Source organism: Culex quinquefasciatus, chromosome 3 (genome assembly GCF_015732765.1).
Source record: "Culex quinquefasciatus strain JHB chromosome 3, VPISU_Cqui_1.0_pri_paternal, whole genome shotgun sequence".
Taxonomy (NCBI): domain Eukaryota; kingdom Metazoa; phylum Arthropoda; class Insecta; order Diptera; family Culicidae; genus Culex; species Culex quinquefasciatus.
The window spans coordinates 193,725,957-193,746,217 of NC_051863.1; the positions used below are offsets into that span (position 1 = coordinate 193,725,957).

At 38.7% G+C, this 20,261-nt stretch overlaps 1 protein-coding gene across 1 annotated transcript in view; it reads left to right on the plus strand.

The window, feature by feature from the left end:
* The first annotated feature begins 973 nt into the window (after positions 1–973).
* The window catches only part of LOC6030979 (breast cancer anti-estrogen resistance protein 1), a 105,941-nt gene continuing 86,653 nt past the window's right edge, over positions 974–20,261 (plus strand). The window contains exon 1 of the mRNA XM_038261442.1: positions 974–1,207. Within this exon, the coding sequence (XP_038117370.1) occupies positions 974–1,207 (234 nt within the window). The remainder of the gene's footprint in view (positions 1,208–20,261) is intronic.

Here is a 20,261-nt window from a genome sequence, read left to right on the forward strand (position 1 = left end):
CATACTACGGATTCTCTTCCAACATAAAGCGCACCCTTAATGAAATTTTTCCACTCATCATCACCCTTCTCTGCGTCCCAAAAAATCCTTCCTTTATTCGGAAAGGCTCCCCTGCTGTGAGCGCATGCCGACCTGATTTTCCACACTTTCCGTCCAGAAAATCGCAATCTTTCTGTACCGTTCGTGTTCACCGTGGAAAATCCTCTCCCGTCTCATAGTCGGAACTCTCTCTCGCGGAGAGAGCGAGCGCGGAAGCGAAAAAGGATCAAATGTCCACCTCTTCTCATTATCATGCTCGGTGGGGACCGACGTCACACAAAAGCCAAGCAAGGTGTGTGTGAGTGTACGGATTTCGGAGCCGGCAGGCGGTCCCGGTCCCGGCAGTTTCGTTCGGCGAAAGGATAACAATAGACGGGACAGACGGATCCTTTTTCCGGCTGCGGTGGACTTTTACAGTGAAGATGTGAGGAAGATGGTGCGTTTTCTTTGTGAGTGCAAATTTGGGAAATTTTCCGGCTAGGTCACACAATTGTGTACGTGAGAAGAAGACAATGATAATGGAAATTGGTGTCCCCTCCCAGAAATTCATTCGGTTGTGCTGTTTTAAAGTTTTCCCTGGTTTGTGAATGAAAATCCTGTGTGGGATGCTGCGAGCTGAGAGTGAGAGCCAGAATTGGTAGTATCGAATTTTCCCGTGGTGCTGCGTTTTTCCACGGTTCGGTTCTCGTAGTCGTGCGAAGGTGTTACAGGTTCCGGACGATTCGGATCGTCGTGATACGCGCGTGTGAGCCCAACTCCTGTTTGGGATAGGCCAAGGTGGTGGCATCTAAGGTGTTCCAATTTCCTAATCCAATTATGTAATCAGCTGGTGCTGCCACAAAAGTCCAAAGAAGTTACGAAACCAAATTAATTGAGTGAAAATAATTTCTTCAGCAACACTTCAAAAGAAGCGAACAAAAAGAACCGCACCATCATGGGATCGTCACGTCCTTCGTTGGACTTTTTGCTGGAGATGACTGAGCCGGAGTCACGTTCCGGTTCGCCGGCCGGCATCGGCATCGACGGCGGCGATGCTGGTGGTCCAGAGGACGAGGACGAGGACGATGATCTGACGACGGTGGACGAGGAACCGACCCTGGCCGGAGAGGAGCAACAGTCGGTGGCATCATCAACGACAACGACGACGGCAGCTCAGCCGTCCAAGAAGGTACGTGAGAATTTTCGCAAAATAGCTTCTGATCTCGAGCGCGGGGAACCTTCTTTGAACCTGGACCTGATCCGGGGTGGACCGTGTTGCGATAGGTTTCGGCTGCGCGGGATGAAAACTGTAATTCTTTGTTTTTCTTTTTTTTTTCTCGTGATGGGGAAAGTAAATGGCAAAAAGCTGCCGCTCAGTTGTTGATTATGATTTTTTTCGAGTCGTTTCTGCGATGAAATGGGAGCAAATTGTGTATTCTGGGCGCGGAACTGAGAACTTCCGGATATAACACGTAGCCCGCGGGTATTATGATACGGAGTAGGGGAGAATCACCTAGAGTTAGCATCATTTATAGAATCGTATAGTTTTTTTTCACTCCATTGTGTTTAGAAATGATATGATAATTTTCTTCGAAATTTCAAAGTTCAATTTAACATTTTAAAATAAAGATTTTTTCCACAGTTTATGAAAGCATGCATATTCCGAAAATTGGCAGCACTGCCAAATGATTTTCGTTCAACTTGTTTCATTGCTCAAAAGATGTTTTTTTTTTCGTAATTTAAAATATATCAGAAAAAGAGCATAAAAATGTATTTTCCCCAGTTATTTTTTTATGTGAAAAGGTGAGAAGTCCTTAGCAATACCTACAACTTTGTCGAAGATACCAAAATCGACCAAAAAATCTGTTCTCAAGATACATATGGACAGCTGCCAAAATTGTGTGCAGACTTGTAATGATACAAAATTTCATCTTTGGTCAAAACAAGTACACGCAATGTTTCATCCAAATAAAACAATGCACAAAATAAATATCAAAAATTTGCTTATTCTTACTTAAGTTGAGAGAATGCAGAGCTGTTGATTTAGAGTAAGGGTCTTCTTGGAATCTGAAGTCACGACCAATTTTATTTATACCTTTTTTTAGCTCAATAATCTTAACGCAAGCCGTAGTCCCAGCACTTGAATTTGAATGAAAAAAGTGTTTTAAAATGCATTTTAAACCTGCCCAGTTGTTTTGCAATAGCATGAGCATGAGAGATCACCCATGGTTGCCCCTCCGTTGCTGAACAGAACCGTAATATCCTTTCAGCACTACTGATTATAGGCTTCGACGATCTAGTGGTGTTTCCCTTATCAACAGCATGTATGAATGCGCTGAAAAGATAAAACACCATGATTGCTAAAGCTAGATCAGTTGCGAATAGGTAACAGTCATTGGCCACCAACGGCGCCCGCCATGTCAGTTTGTAGACCTCGATTTTAAGGGACGGGAATGTTAGTTAGCGCAGGTTGCTACTAGGGCAGCTGATTTACTCTGTGCTTACACCCCACGAGCGCCAGGAACCTGAAAACTTGTTAGTAGGATAGGGTGTTTGGTCAGGATTCATCATATAAGATGATGATGCGACCCAAAATCGTAGTGTTTGTTAAAAGGTATTATATATTAATCTCAAGGCAAGCAATCGGATGCTGCGGATGAGAAATTTCCCGTTTATCGTTTGTTTAATTATAATGAAATGGTCCAATCTTAGACAGCCGTCTGTGGAAAGATAGAACCAAAATAATTTTTAATTATAGAATCAAAGATTAAACAATGTAACTTTTAACTTGAGATGATTTAAGGAGTTTTAAATGATTGATGTTTAGTGAGGTATTGATTATCCAAGCGAACGACGAGTTGCCATGTTTATCGAGCTGAAATGATATGTTAAGCATTTGTTGTTGTTGCAATTATTTTACTGTTTTCAATTTAAAAGCACGCGCATTTAATGCAAATGATTTATCGAAAAGAATGCTTTGAAAACGCACAAAAAGTATGCCGCGACGACCAAAACCGTATAAAATATATCAACCCGGATGTTACACATAATTAATATTATGATTTAATGAATTTCTAAAGTATTGAGTAAATAGTAAATAGCCAACGCGTTTGTGTTCAACGTCCGATTTTGTACTATTAACGCGACGCGATTATTTAATTTAAGTTAAAAATAGTACTCATTCATGCTTCCTTTCATTCATGACCAATCACACTCAGTGAGGAAAATGTCAAAGCGCTTAGTTGTAAAAAAATGTCGCTTATGTCACATAGCCGTACCAGGAATGCTCAGAGGTTTTACGAAATGTCACAATGTCATTTTAACTTGAAGCTTTTTACAATTTTGGCAACACTGTATGTTCTGATGATGCAACTCACACCAACTCATATTCCAAAACATAGAGTTATCTAAGCCCGATCTCACGCACACTAGCTTACCATTTGTTTTTGCTGGCGACCACAAATTTTAACCTAAAAATCCATCGTGTACGTACACGCAATACATGCGCACGTAGATAGCTCTATAGCTACCAGTTTTACTCACGCATACTCTCTGACATTCAAAATCACACATACATCCAACAAAGAACGAACTCACCAGCTTCAATGATCTCGACGGCTGCCACTGACGACGCGTCTGCACCTCCCGGCCACTCATGGTCACCGGCATCCAAGCAACAGCCTGCCGTGTGCCAAGCCACCAGCACAAACACTAGCAAACGCTGCAGCGAACGTCGCTCGTCCACAACCCCCTTCCTCCATACAAATCGCTGCTTTTTTTTCCTCCCCCAGACCAGCCCACCCAATTTTGACGATCCGCTACATTCACTGTCGCTTCCATTTGTACAAAAGACAAGACAAATTCAAATCTGCGAAAACTAACACTCAATATAAATTGCTACCCAATTTTGAGGTCATTCACCGAAATCTATAGAAATGATTAATTCCAATCAAACGTATCAGCAGCAATTCACCAGCTCTGACAGTTCTCTCCTAAATAGCATTCGCATAGCAGTAATGCTTCCGTCATCCACATTCATACATAAATACATTAATAAATGCAACACACTCCCACACTCACACACTAGAAAGCAACATAAACCGTCATCGCTCTCTCTCTCATAACCTATCTGTTTCAACCCCCCTCCCCCACTTTTTCATCCCTTTTTCACTCTCACTCACCCAAACAATGATCACTCTCATACACCCCAACAGATAAGCCGAAGGCTTGGAACAGACTCACCAAATTTTACAGCACGCTTCTCGTCGTCTTCGACTGTATTGGTGCATTCTGATCGTGGGTTGACACACAGTCAGGTTGAAATGCAAATCATCTGGTCCTGCTGGCAGTAGCCACAGAATCCACCGCACACACTCAGCACATGCATGCACAACAAATTCTTTTTCCACCCCTTCGCTGCAGCATAAATGCCACTGTAGTCGGCCAACACAAACAGGATGACGGCAAGCCACTTGAAAAACTTGCTTCTCACACTAATACATTCTCGGCTATCACATTTTTTCGGAGCAGCTTTGGTGTTCGCTTCTCACTCGCACATGTGCACGCAGAGTCGGCCGTTGACTCTCCCGACTTCATGACACAAACACACACTTAACCCCACGCCGATGAAACAAGAAAAAAATGGCTTCAGACAGAAACCAAAAGAAAAATGAAATTTTTTCAGATTTAAGTTGCTAAAAACTATGCCAATATTGAACCACCCCTTCACTGGATGTACACCACACAAAATTTTAACAATTTCGCACTATTCCACTCGAAAAAGTACGCCGAATATTGATGAAAAAAGACACGACGCGGGAGCAGCTTGCAGAACGATCCGATCGCTTAGGCTGCCCGAACGGAACTCCCTGCCCAGTTGTTTTGCAATAATTCATTTTCAAAAAATCCACCTTTAGGTGGTTGGTGCCTTCCTCTCATTTATAGTGATTTAAATCCCCCTAAAGTGTCCACATGTTTATGGATCTCCCCTAATATTTGCAGCACCTAAGAAGTCCTAATAAAAATAAGTGATGAGTAAAAAAACAGACTACCTACAGACTTTTTGTCAAGATTACACAGACATGGCCTTTGAGGAAAATGGCATCCCTCTACACGGCTTTTTCGTGGCGATCAGACCAGACCAGTTGAGGTTATTTGAATTCAGACCATTTTTAAACTACTTGTAATTTAAGATAGGTAAGTCAGATCTTGAAAATTCTTACTCCACCTAAAAGGTCTTCTCATATGCTTACTAAAATTATATAACATGTGAGGGTTTCATGAAAAACCACCCTTTTTACCATAATTTTAATTTAATATGAAACAGTTTTTTTAACATAACTTTTTAAATACATGATAAAACTGCATGAATTTAAAAAGCAACTTAGGGGACGTTTAGACGGATCGATTAAAACCTTTCCGGCCAAAATCGGTTAAGCATGTGACGAGGTATTCCAGTGACATTGATTTGGTACACATGTCAAACACACAGACATTTGCTCAGCTGGTGATTCTGAGTCGATATGTACAAATGAAGGTAGGTCTAGGAGGTTTAACTAAAAAGTTCGTTTTTCGAGTGAAGTGGAGGAAGGCAAAAATGTAAGATTTGACGAAAATGCAAAAGATTTATGAATAAACTGAAACATGCTAAAAATGATTCTGAGCGCAGGAGAATACATTTCAAATTGATGTCAGCTGATTGCACATGAATTTCCATTAAAATTTTGAAGTTTTATGAATGAATTTTTCTTTTTGCCCCCTGATTTTTCAGGTCGATTTTGAAGGAGGGGGGGGGGGGAGCCTTATGGACTGAATAAAAAAATATTAGTAACTTGACTATTTTACTAATAATTATTTCAATCAAGTCAATCAGGAAACCCTTATAATAAAAATTATAGCTAGAGTTTTCAGATTGATCATTGTTTTTAGGGCTTTTATTATTTAATTTGAAAAATTTAATTGATGTGACAAAATTTGCCACATGCGTGGATCTTAAATTAACCTAAATTATGGTTCAGAATTGATTATTTTATCATATCTCAAAATCTATAATGCTTTTTAATTACAAGTATACTTTTACAAAAAAAAAATGCAAAATATATAAATGAATTTAAAACAATATTTCTTTTCCCAAAGTGTTATGTCTTTTTCCGATCTGTGGTCCCAACATTCAAAATTTGCAAAAAGTAAAAATATGTTCAATTTGATTACAAATACAAAATAAACATTAAACAATGTACTTTAGGCCGTTTCAAATATTTTTGAAGGTGGGAAAGGGGCAAACAATGACAAAAAATGGATGGAAAAACAATGGAATTTCACAAAAATTGAAAATATTTTTAAATGAATTGCAAAAAAAATATTATTAAACATGCAAATATATTTACAAACACAGGGGAATGCATTTTAAAATATTTTCAGCTGAATATACTCAAAATTTTAACAAATTTTGAAGTTTTCGAAAAAAATGTTTTGCCCCCTGATTTTCCGGATCGAATATTTGCAACGGCCTTACATACTCTGCATTCGGAAGTTTTTAGAGGAACATTTTAATTTTCAGAAATATATTTTTTTTTTGCAATGGCTTAATGAAAAGGAAGGGAAGGGGGTTGAAAGATTAAAAATAAGTCGTGAAATATGAAAAAATGCTTTTGTTGGAAATTATAAAAAAAGATCAACAGATATCTTCGAAGTTCAAAGTATAACTTGTCCAAAAAATATTTGATGAACTGATAATGTTTGAATGAATTGAATAACTCTCAAAAAAGATTTTTTTGAATTTTAAATTCTTTAAGAATGTTGGAAGTTAGACTTTTTCTCAAAATGATATGATAAAATAATGAAAAAAATAATACAAATTAGTACACTGATCTCGTCAGGAAAAAAACGTTTGATATTGAAAATTTGATTTAAAGTCTATATCTAGAGTTTTCTTTGGAAAAGGTCCTATAAACCAAATTTTCAATTTTTGCTTTTTGAATGTTTTTATAAACGCCTTGTGACAAGGGTATTCAAAACACCCAAAAAGCAAAAATTGAATATTTGGTTTATAGAACCTTTAAAAAAAACTCTGAATATTTTCACAAGTTTTAGTTATTCAACAAGTAGCATAATTGTATACACTTTTAATGAAATTTCGATGTTTCGATAATCTCTATATAAAGTTTATTTTATCTAATGTTATTAGAAATTTTATTCTATTTGAGTTTGAAATTATTTTTAATTATGAATTAGGCCGTTTTTCAAAGTTTTTGTCGCCCTACCTTAACATTCCAACGCCCAAGGCTTCAAAAAAGTTGGAACGGTAACTTCAACTCGCTGGTTCTCAGGCCTAACTCAACCAATCAAGATGATTCTTCTTTCCAGTGATTTGTTAGGATGTCTAGATGATTCTAGAACTTTGCAGAACTTAATTTGATCAAATCTGTAATTTTTGCGATCAAAAACATCGTTCCCACTTTTTTTTTCGCGTGTAAAAAAAAAATTCGCCGAAAATTCCGCGGAGGCAGTCTTTAAAAAAAAAGGTGGAACGATGTTTTCGGTCGCAGAAATTACAGATTTGTTCAAATCAAGTTCTGAAAAATTTTAGAATCATCTAGACATTCTTACAAATCACTGGAAACAAGAATCGTCCCGATTGGTTGAGTTATGCCCGAGAACCAGCGAGTTGAAGTTACCGTTCCACCTTTTTGTAAGTTGGACATGCGTTGGGCTTTCCAGTGTTAAAAATTGGTCTAAAAATCAGGGGAGAAAAAAAATATTTTTTTCCAAAAAACTTCAAAATTTCCATGAAAAAGGAAATCTAATCAATTGAAAACAATCTGAAATGCATTTTTCTGCATTGATAATCATATTTAGCATGCTTGGGCTTGTTTAAAAATATTTTGAATTTTTATGAAATTCCCATGTACAACACCGCAAAAATTGTATTTTTTGCAAAAAATAAAATTTTCGTCAATGCTCGGGCAGGTGTTTGTTTTTTAGAAATGTTGAAACTATGGCGTCATTTAAATTTTTAAACTTTTTTTATTGTTTGCTCAGTCCAGGTGTAGGAGTCGTCTCCCTGGGTCCTGCCTCGGTGGAGTCGCTGGTAGGCAGTTGGACTCACAATTCAAAGGTCGTCAGCTCGAATCCCGGGGTGGATGGAAGCTTAGGTGTAAAAAGAGGTTTGCAATTGCCTCAACAATCAAGCCTTCGGACACCTAGTTTCGAGTAGGAATCTCGTAATCGAGAACGCCAAGACAATGCTGTAGAGCGAATAATTTGATTTTTGATTTGATAATAAAAATAATTTCTTCTGAAAAAAATATAACTTATGGTTAAATTTATGTAAAGTATTTGGTGTCCTTCTAATAGTAATGCCAATGTTTGATAAATACTCAAAGTAGATCACCCTCTCCTATCTCCCAAGAACAGTCATATCACACAGCAAGCAGCATTACGGAAACTTTCTTTCCTTTTCTTTAAGTGCCACAATAAGACGATGCTATATCGCCTCTGTGTACGTACTCCTAATGTGCGGGCACCTCTCCTCAGAAACTGTTGCCACTTTCTTAGTGCGCGGAACAAGTGGGTCGAAGTTACGGTCGGTCATGGAACAGATGGGTGTGGGGCTTTGGGTGCAGTTGGGTTGGGCGGGAGGACGAAAATCGATGGAAACATCTTTGCTGCTGGTGGGATTGTAATGCTGCAAATCGTGGAGTTGGAGAGGAAAAGTCGCGAGATGGGATTTGGGATTTGAAGATGGTTTAGTTGAGTGGAAATGGATTAGTGGGGATTCGTTTGTGTATTTGTTTCAAATGCTGCTGATTTTTTGGAGATTTGAATTTGAATCGTTGGATCATGACATTAATCAAAAGTGAAAAAAAAACGCACTGTTCTGCAATTGTCATTCGTGCCACTTAAAAATTTCAATTTCGACACCCTCTTTGAAGTGTCACACCGAGAACCTAACATTTTCTCAATTAACCACCCCAGCCACGTGTCACGCGTTCCAGATCTCGCGCGGTCACGTGTCACGTGTCGTCACCAAGAGACGTCCCCGTTGAAGTTGGGTTAGTTGTGTTTCTCCGCCGCAAACTTTGATCTGACTCGGATGTGCGCTGTTAGGGTGGGGTAGGTTGCTAGGGTGGACTATGAGTTTCGACCAGAAAGGAAAGCCATAAAAAAACCCACTGCGCAGATGCACTGGTCTATGGCTTAATCGTAAAAAATGTGTTAATTTCAAACGTCCTGGTCCGGTCTTCTTGTGTGGGGTGGAAAATTTCCCAACTTTTTTATTCTACTGTAATTATGAGGTTTCATCAACGGATGAGAACCCACGTCGGTGGGAGTGCCTTTGAACGGTGTTAATTTTATTCTCTGCTCTCAAGAAAAGGTCGTAAAAGTACCAGCTTAATTTTCACTTTTTGAACAAAGAAACCCGTCGGGATGCGGGTGATTTAATTGAAATTGAGAGGAAAATTTCTGACAGAAGTGGGAGTTACATTGGAAATTTTCAAAAACTGGTGTCGAAATCTTGACAGCTGGCGTCGCAGTAGGCCAATTTTGACCGTTAAGGTCGCGCCAGGTATACCGTTGGCGTGGCTGTCCTTGATCGGATCGACTTACGGCTTACGCAAAGTGCTGCGCCAACTGCGACCGGATTGGAAGTCATTAGCGAAAAGAGAAGGCTGAGATTGACCCAGATGAGGTTGGCCCAAAACTGGCTAATCGTTAATAACTTGAACCTTAATGGGTTCAGCGAGGGGTGCACTCTCAAGTGATCTTGAAATGTTATGCTGGTAATCGATTAGGATTGATGTTTGGTTGGAGTTGAGCCGTGGGAATAGAGAATTCATCAAATTGACAAACATATATTTTACGAGAGTCAGTTTGAAATATTACGTAAAAATTTCACTTTTAGTTGACATCAACGTCGTTTCCCAACGGTCAAGTCAATAACTCCGTCAATGTACTTGCACTTGAGCAAACTGAACGGCGCGGTAAAAGTGAAACTCTCTTCAAATACATCACACTTGTTGTGTCCCATGAGTGTAGTGAGAAAGTTATGGTCCACGGGTACTTGTCGCAGCACTTGCTCTATCTCCGGAGCAATACATTATCACTTCTTCTTTGGAAACTTCAAAGCAGTGGGCACTTGTCATCTGCTTCGTGTCTTCAAAAAATTAGTAGCTAGTTGGTTAAAATTGACTTGAAATATTGCCGGACCTACCATTTTACACGGAAAAATCATTCATGCTGGAGATATTCACGAATTCGTGAATAAAAATTCATGACAACGTGAATACAACGTGATTTCCAAACCAAAATAGCAACAGTTGTCACGAAATTTTCCGTGTAGCATGCCATGAAAATCCGTGACAAACTGGTCTCAATCTCGGTAGCCGGATTCGCGCAGCCTACTCCGCTCAACAGGCTCGTAGTTCAACCGTCAATGTCACTCCGGCGAGGCTGTCAAATCGTCGGGGCGGTCCACCGGGTGATGAAAAATCGCCGTATTACTCAACACGTGAACTTGGCGTCTCAAATGCCGTTGTCTCGTCATGATGGGACGAACGCCGCGGTCAGTTGGTGGTGGCCAAAGTCTGTTTGTTGTAGATAATTAGCTTTGCAGCATGCAAAAAGCCATCAGTCGCGGCGGGTGACGACTATTCGACGTAATGACCTTTTAAGGAGATTTGTCGTCGTGACAGTACCAATTAACGACCTAACCTTGGGCGCTGATCTAGTGGTACGCAAAGGACAGAGTTCGACCCGGGTTAAAAATGGCTATTTGGACCTTTCAAATTCTTTCGTCGCCGCGGTAGAAAGCGAAACCGTAATAAATTACAACCTGAAGATTCGACCGGCAGTCGTGCTCCAATTCTTCCAGCATTCTTCGTGGCAGCAAGCGCCGCCGACTACAAAAGGCCGTTCTTGGCCTACTATTGAAGGTCGTTTTGGGAAGAAGAAAAGGTCTCGGGGGCTACCGGCGGACACGCCGCGGATGGCAAAGAAAAGGTTAGAGGACCCGGTGCCTACTTTGATCGATTGCTGGCTCGAAAAAAAGAGGAGAAAAGGTATACCCAAACGGAGGATAATTGGATGATGTAACGAACGAGCGCGTTCTGGAGCGGTGGCGTAAATTAGATTTATGACTGGGATGCCGGGAACGAGAAATTTTAAGTTTCAAGTTTATTGGAGCACTTTCCGGTACAAAGGAAAAATTCTAAGGAGTTATCAAGATGTTCTGTTGAACCTGAGAATTCAAGTCATAGCCAGCTGCGATCAATCAAAAAATTCCCACAATTTCCTTGCTTTAAGTCAAATTTATCTCAAAATTAAAGTCTGTTTAGACAGCGGCACTCACTTCAAGTGTGATAATCCACCGAAAAGAAACATCAATCACGAGCCGTGTCAAATTCGCTGAAATTGCCATCAACTTTAGAACAAAAACGGTCCCGCAAACTCCCGGTACGCACGGTGGTGGTGTCCCGCATAATCAAAAACCATCGGGGGAATAGTCCAAACTATATTACTACTAAAAGAGATGTAGTTACCACATACTTAACCATTATCATATAGTTACGGCACTATACAAAACCATAACGAAACTGATCGTCAAATGATGACGTTTTTATTGAAGTAAATCTAATGATTCTAACTATTTTTGAACTATTTGGGGTACAATAACCTTACACTAAACAGTTCGGATTGTTTAGACAACGTGACTCAACGAAAAAATGTACAAGTCCAAATAGTTCAAACAATTTATCAACTTTATTGAGAACAATATAGCAAAATTCCACAGATTTTAGATTATTATAGTCAGAATCTGTAAGAACTAAAAACCTACTATAAATGCTATAGTAGAACACAATTGATGGCGGCCACATTTTTTTCGATAAGTTTGTATAATCCAAATAATTTGTCAACTTACATGAAGTAAAATTACTATACACCATACTATTTTGAATTAAAAATTTCTAAAAGTCCAAATAGTTCAAACAATATTTCAACAGTATGGAGTACAATTACAGTTTGTTATATAATCCAACTATATGTTAAACGATTGGTACAAAAATTTCAACTTTTATCAAGTAAATTGATCACAGTCGATTCCTCTGGATAATAGAGAACCTTCAACACCCCCACTTCTCCTCAGATTATCAGAAAACTCCCCAAAAGAAGAAAAATGTTACGAGGGCTCATGAAATTGACTTTCACTATTCCAGAAAAAGTAGGCATGCTGTTCTTACCATACACCAAAAATATGTGTACTACATGGTGGACTATTACTGTTCACTATAAAATGAGTCAATTGTTTGGACTACTTGGACTTATCGAAAATACTTGCCCCGAGCTTGCTCCTTCTAACACAACATGTCACCAAAACCACTGAAAAACCACCAACAGATATAGATCAATCGGATAAGGCGGCAGCAGTTCGGCAGCAACGTAAATAACATCACATATAATGGCGGTAAACATTCACCAAGTATCGATAGAACTTAAAAATCAAATTTGATTATATCCGAAGTAGTTATCACAACAATTGTAGGGTTCATTTTTGCGGTCTTTTTTAAAGTGTCGGCAAAGTAGTGTCGGTAAAGTAGTTTTTCAGAAACTATATAGGGAATAGTCAATTTTTGGGCAATGACTATTTGACGTAAAATCCAAGTTTATAAAAATATTTACATATGTATGAAAACCTCATATAGTTTTCTGCCTAACAACTAATTTCTCATATAGTAAAATCGACCAAAACTATTTTGGGAATGGAATTAATGGTTTGATATATCGTACATATATAGTTGGGTTACAATTTAATGAATAGTAGAGACCATTTGATAAATAGTTGAGTAACTATTTGTCATAAAGTAGTTATATAGTTCATGACTATGCGGGGTCGTATCGCTTCATGGAAGGCTCGGTATCGATGACATCCGATAACTCTGTAACGTTAGGCCGGCCGGAGGCGGCTAAGGTTGTGTTTTTGTTTCCCATGCCAGCGTAAGAGTCTTCGTTGGGGGGTCGGATTCAGGGAAATACTTCACCACCGATGGCTCTTCAGACTCTGCTGGAAGAGTTTTTATTATTTTTTGTTTGTGTTTTGTCTCAGATGGGGTACTTTGAGCTGCTGCTGACTGGATGGTGTCTGGAAGAGATAAGACCAAGCCAAGCAGAAGGGACACTTGAGATTGGGATGCCAACAATGCAGTGGGTTAGGAGTTTGATGCCTTTTTGTTGAGGTTAGTTATTAGGGCACGTTACGATTGAATGACTCTCAGGAATTGGGTTTTAATTGATTTTACCAGAAGAGATAAACAAATGATTTTTGTTTTCATTTGAAGAGAATTCAGTCAATTTGACTAAAAAGTTTTGAGCTTGCCTTATTTCAATACTAATTCAACATTATTTTTTCCGTTTTTGTTCCATTTGGTCCAGTTTCGGGTCCTATAGCTTAGTCTAATCTAATCTAATCTAATCTAATCAGACCCTAGCGCAGCCAATCTTTCGAAGGGATCCTGGAGAGTGCCTTAGGTTAGATGACGCCTAGCACTCTTCTTGTCATTCATTAACATTTGTAGTGCGCCATTGCATCGGAATGCATTGAAACAACACAAGCGTTAAAGCGGCCAGGCCTACTGCGTAAAGCCGTATCGCAGAGATGACTCGTAATTGGGTTGAGTTTGAGCACGGAGTGTTCGAACAACAACACAATTCTGAATCGACAGGGGAGGAAGAAGCGTGGGGACACACCACCATACGCTTCGAGATTTGGTTGTATTCGTTGGGAGCACCATGCTAAGAAGGTTTGGTACTCCGGGACCCTCTGGGATGGGACATTGTATTTCCACGAATGCCCTGGACACAATTTGCCGTGGTTATAGCGCCACAACTCGCTCCAGTTTCGGGTCCTATAGCTTAGTATTGAAAATCAAAAAGTTTGATAAAGTTGTTTAAGCGTTACGATAAAAATACGAATTAAGCGGATTGCGGACTGGACTTCGCCATGTGATGTTATGATTGTCTGAGGCCAAGTTGTACAGGAATGGATAATTGGGAATATAAGCAATTCCACCTGAACCAGAATTTCACCACCATGACAGTCAGGAAGACGGGAAGTGTGGATGTTGACCTTTTTTTAAGAGGATAAGGGAAAATCTCCACGTTATCCTCAAGTTAGTTTCGCTTAGAGTCGAACGGTTTTAGGAAAGTTTTATATATACTATATGCCCTTAGCAAGTGTTGCGACCAACAACAACATAACCTCAAAATTTCGTGTAGCTTACGCTGCCATTATTCTGATTGTCTTCCAAATAAGTCGCTTAAAAACCAAATCAAACATTATTGAATTCATCAAAGATTCAACTCTCAGCTCACATGGCATACATTTTTACATTTCAACACAAAAGAAGCCAAAGAGCAAATTCATGTTTTCACGGAAACAATGCACCTCCGAGAGCAGCATCCAGGGAGATGATTTATCTCCTTTCTTCCCGGAGTCACAAATTGAACGCGGGAGATCGTGCAGAAATGTGAGATTTTGCGCGCATCCAAGTCGCGCCGCCGTCATACAAATTGTCGTTCGCGGTATGAAACAACAACAATCACGCCAGGAGAAACCCCTAGAAGATATGATGGATCATTGTTATGCTGAAGGGAAAGGAACCAAAGAATGAGGTATTCCAAGAAGGAATTTCTGGGTTTGGTACGGTTGACAATCGAATATTGGCCAATAAATGGAGAGGTAACGTGCTTTTGACAAGATTTGATTCGACGTTTGATATGATTAGAGACGCTTGAAATTGATTCAATAACAAAAAAAGCAGAAAGCAAAATAAAACCCATTGAGTAACAACTCACATTAAAACCCCGATGAAAGGGACAATAATGATTGCGACAGATAGCGCACGTTCCAAACGGACTGCTCCAAATGGCCCGGCAAAACATTCATTTCAATTGTCTTCCATTTCGGTTGCTGCTGCTACCGAATCGAATCGAAAAACGTTGTTTAGCAGTGTTTTATGTTGTCGAGTTCGATTCGGTGACCTTTTTACGCGCCCTTTTTTTTCGAAGGGTTCGTGTCGTGCCTTATCGAGAAAATGTTAAAGTTTTTGGAAGGTTAGGAAATTTTAAGTAAAAAATTCAAATTTATTGCATTTTTCCCTCAAAACTTATCTGCCAAGAGGTGTCTCTCGAGCACATCATCTTCCAGGCAGTAAATTTATCATTTGACACCTTATAAACACAGTGAGGCCTTTTCCAGGCACTTAAACTTTATGGTTCGCCAGACATCGCAAGCAAACACCAGACCAGACCAGGAGGTTTATGCTGCTTTTGCCCAGGTTGACAATGACGAAGGCCAAACGAAGGATCCTCTTAGCAAAGTGAAGAAGGTACTTTTGTCGGATGAGTGAACAACACCACACTAGGCCACTTCATTTTTATCGAACCATTGACGACAGACTTGTGAAAGAGTTGTGGCAATTTTTTGAAGAGGAAAGTGTGCGTAAGTTTTTCCAGATCTTATCGTGTACAAAAGAATTTAAAAAATATAAAACTATTAAAGATCCAGCATTATAACAAAACAAATTTGTTAAGCCTTATTACAGCCTAACCTTTTTGGCTCAATTTTCACATTTTTGATCGTCAAAATTTAACAATTGCCCTTTTTTCATGGTGAATTTGATGGAATCGTTTTTCAAATTTGTAGTGGGCATAATATTGAATATAATTTTTTAAACAGGTCTGTTTTGTCTACATTAAACAATTCTAAAAAAAAATTACGTCAAAAATCAATCCGGCTCGCGGGTCCGACCAGTTTTTCACTTAAAACTTCCAAACTTTTGTCAAAGTTATGTTCACTGGTCATCTGAGTGACGATTCCATGAAATAAACCATGAAAAAAAGGGCAATTGTTGTTTTAATGATCAAAAATGTGAAAATTGAGCCAAAAAGGTTAAGCAGGCCTGCCCGAGGGCCTGCCTTATGACATATGTTAGTACCTACCCCGTAAAAAATTTGACAGTTCTCGACCTGACGAAACACCCTACGAAATCGGGTAATCAAAAACAACCAACCAGTTGCCGATTTGGTTGGGATGCGTCAGGAGTAAGATTTTTAGTTGCCCTACGAATAGACCGACTAAATTGGGTTGAGTCAGATTTTCTTTTTTTCACAGACTAAATCGGAAAAAAATCGGTAACCGATTCCGCGGCCGATTTCGACAACCGATTTTCCACCAGACGCTAATGTAAAGATTACACAGAAGTCTGTTGCCCGGTCGGCCGACTCGTTGGCCAACGAATCGGCCGAAACCACTCGACTAGACCCGACTAAGTTATGCGAATTGTTGGATTTTTTTACGGGGTATAACAAGTTGTAAAAAGTCTTTGAAAGATCACATGAAAGACCCAAACCTAATTTCTAATCCAATTTTTCTACAGAGATCCAGTTGCAAATTTTAATAAAAGTTTTACTTGTGTGTTCAAAACAATTGCTAAGGTTTTAAAATTTGTTTATTTCCAAAAATACTTAAAAAATTAAGTAATCTTTTTAAGATTTTCACAAAATATCGTGAAAATCTCAAAAAAATAACACATTATTTTTAAGTATTATGAAAATTCATTAAAGATTTACCATTTTTAAATTAAAAAAAATCGAGTATTTTAAAATATGTATAATGTTCAGATATTTTATTATTTATTTATTTTTTCAATAGCTGAGAATGTTCTTTAAAATTTTCATTTTTAGGCTTTGTAAAACTAGTTTTTTGCCCATATCTCTATGGCTCAAAAGTACCATTTAATTTTAATACTTTGATACAGTATTTGACATAAAAATAGTTAGAAAACTTTAAAATTTTGAGCTACAAATATTTTCTAAATTTTAAATGACACAAAAAATTTTACAATGCTAGCTTTATTGCTAGCATTTCTGTCATTTTTCCCAGTGGCTCAAAAGTTGTCACCCAAAAAAATAAACATAACATTTAAAAAGGGCAAAAATTAACGCCGATTGTCAACATTTTAAAAAATTCATTTTGTCCTTACTTTTCTGTGGCTCAAATGTGGCCAAACAAAAAAATACGACTTGTGATAAGTTTTTGAGAAGCAAATCTTATTCAAATTTTAAAATCGAACATAACATATTTGAACGGAATCCTTGACCTGGTGCACAGTTTATACCAACAGGCTATCGTAACCCATAAAACAATAAATTACAAATACAACTACAAAATTGATGTTTTATCCCATATTTTTTTGTGTTTTTAATTTGTTCAACTTCTCTTTTCCTTAGTTGCCAAAAAATCATTGGCCGGAATATTTAGACATTTTTTTTAGATAAGAGTTGTCCTATACAAATTAAGATGATCTAAAAAAATATGATTTTCGAAAAAAAAAATATTTTTTTGAAGTCATATTACTCTTTGTAATTTTAATAATTTTAGCCGATTATGGCAAATGGTTTTTGTTGGAATTTTATGGAAAAAAATGAAAACTGAGGCTGCCTAACCTTTGAAAATTTCGTATGAAACTTTAAAATCCCGTTTTGTCCGTGGATGGACCAACAAGCCTAAGTTTGAAAGCACTTTTTTAAATTCTAGGAAAAAATGCATAATTTACTTAAAAATGGGAGAGGTTCATTAACAGAATTATGAAATCCTGCTTTTTGAAAATAATTGCGAAAAAGTAACATTTATCAGTAAAATGGTCATAACTCCAAAAACTAAAACAATAACAAATAGATATTTGGGAATCAAAACTAAAGAAAATGCTGAGAAAAATTATGAATATTATTTGAGACCCTACCTCGAAATAAATGTGATCAAAACAGAGAATATCGAAAATAACAAATTAGGCGAAGAATGAGATCAAATTTAGGCCACACAAATACATGATGGTTGATCTAAGACTTTATCATGAAATGTTCATTTCTAGAGCTGGATTTCCTCAATGAAGAAGGCAATTGTGTAACTTTTCATGTTAATAATAAAATAATCATTGCTTTTATAAAAGAACTTTATGATAAAATTAATAAAATTCTTTAAGAACAATATAACAAAACACTTTATTAACAATAGTCACATAAAAATAAAATTGAGACAAAATTAAGTCCCGATTTGAGGTAACCATTTCTTCGTCCATCGCAGTAATTGCCACTAAAACTGCTTCAGAGTCCCAACAGAGTTTGACCCCCTTGGACCCATCACATGGAAAGAGGTGAAAATATATGGCTTCCATTATCGGGCCTTCTTTCATGTAGGGGCCCTCCAAAGGATCTGAGTGAAAAAGTAAATTGAGGAAACGGCCGTAATTGGAAATAATTATCCCATATTAAACAGAGTAAATTACTATTATCTTCCTTCGCGTATAATACATGTAAGGTTTCTTCATAAGATTCAAGTTGAAAAAAGGAATCGAAGGAGGCGTACGACTCGCGCTGCGAAGAAAGTGCCGAGTTGATGAGTTCTTCTTTTTGCCAGCACAGCCTACTACACGCGTCTTCAATTTGCCCTTAAAGTGCGAGAAAAATGGCGCTGATGAAGATTGAGGTTAAGGTTGCGCAAAAAGTGTTGCAATTGCGCGATTTATGATTGCAACGCGTGTAAAATTACATAGGCTGCTCGGTTGGCTGAAATTGCCACCCCGAGTGTAACTCTCTAGATTAAATACGATGAGAAACTTTTAAAAGAAAGTAAATCTTCGCCGACAACACGATGGCCGGGCTCTTAATTGAGCGACAAACTATGGCTGACACCTCGAAGATAAACACGGTAGCAACTTTTGCAATTTTACACAACATTCGAGGAGAGTTCGGGATGTCCAAATCCGAAGCGGGACGTTCTGGAGCGGAAGATGAACTTTGTCTATGGCCTCCGGGGGAGGTATACTGCAGCTGTGCTTATTGTGCAGCAGCAAGCCGTAGCTCAGTTTAATCCTTTATTTAGTACCGGCGTCGTCTCGAAGAGTGTTCAACTTAAGGAGAGCATTTCGCCCCAGGGTTGGACGAAGAAACTTTCTCTTCTGTAAGCAGAACAGTGCTGACGGGAGTGTGTTTATGGGTGTATAGTTTATTAAATTTTACGAGTTTTTCATTTACTTGCAGGGGGGGCCATTCTTCATACCAAATTGGTGCCATTGAAGTTGACTTACATAATTCATGGCGAAAGTTTAATTCGATTGTTCCACTCAACGCGATAAATTACGCACGACTCAAACTTTAAATGAATGAGATATTAAATTATTCTTGGTGATTCTAAGCAACACCAAGTATAGACGTTGATCGATCGAACTCCACTTTGTTCTAGAGAACCATTCAATTTCCCTCCCTTCATTCCGTTCAAAGTCACGATAATTACTGCCCTCTTTTTCTTAGCGTGCGCATCAAACGAACGCGCCATAGAGGGGCCATTTTTGCGCCATAACTCTTATTGACGCCGTCCTGGGACAGACGCCGGATTTCGCGCCCCACTGAAGTGAGTCAAAACACAAACAACAACATCATTGGCGGCGGACGTCCACCCTGGAAAGGTTGCCACGGCACGCAAAACCCGTGCCCAGGTCGGGTGCATCGCTGGACGCGTTCCCGTATAGGGGAGTGTGACGTTTTTTTAGGTTATGTCCCCAAAAATGATCAAAAGATTCAAAATAGCTTAAATTATTGAAAATTAGAAAAAATCGAAAAATTAAGACAAAATTTTGGAAGTGAAATAAAACATTAAAAATCCTATTCAATCCTGACAACTAGCTCCTCTCTAGCAGTCCGTTCAACCACGCTGCTCTACACTCCGACTCATCTGCACCACGATTAAATCCGTTGTAGAACCTCAGATTTGCTGATTTGCATTTTGCTGTTATGGTGGACCATATAAGGTTGGCATGCCAACGGCCCATTTGTTATAAAGTTTACACGTTCCTTCAGATCGTACAGCCTCGCGTCGGAACATGACTCGTTCATACATGTTTACCAAAGCAGTGTTGCCAGCCCAGAAGTATCAATTTGCCTCCTATCTAACCATCTTTGGGCTGATCATCGCGCGTCTACCGTGATTAATTCTTCATTAATTCTTCTTTGGACACGTCCAGCATCCGTTCTACAGACTCCTGGTCTAAAAGCTTTTAGAAGAAAACATGACCAAGAACATTACAAATATGCACACACACACCCTATTCCCATAATAAAAATCACCATCCCTTCCCAGAACCTGTTCTGAATCTGATCAAGCGACGTCCGCTTCTCACTTTCAGTCTCCT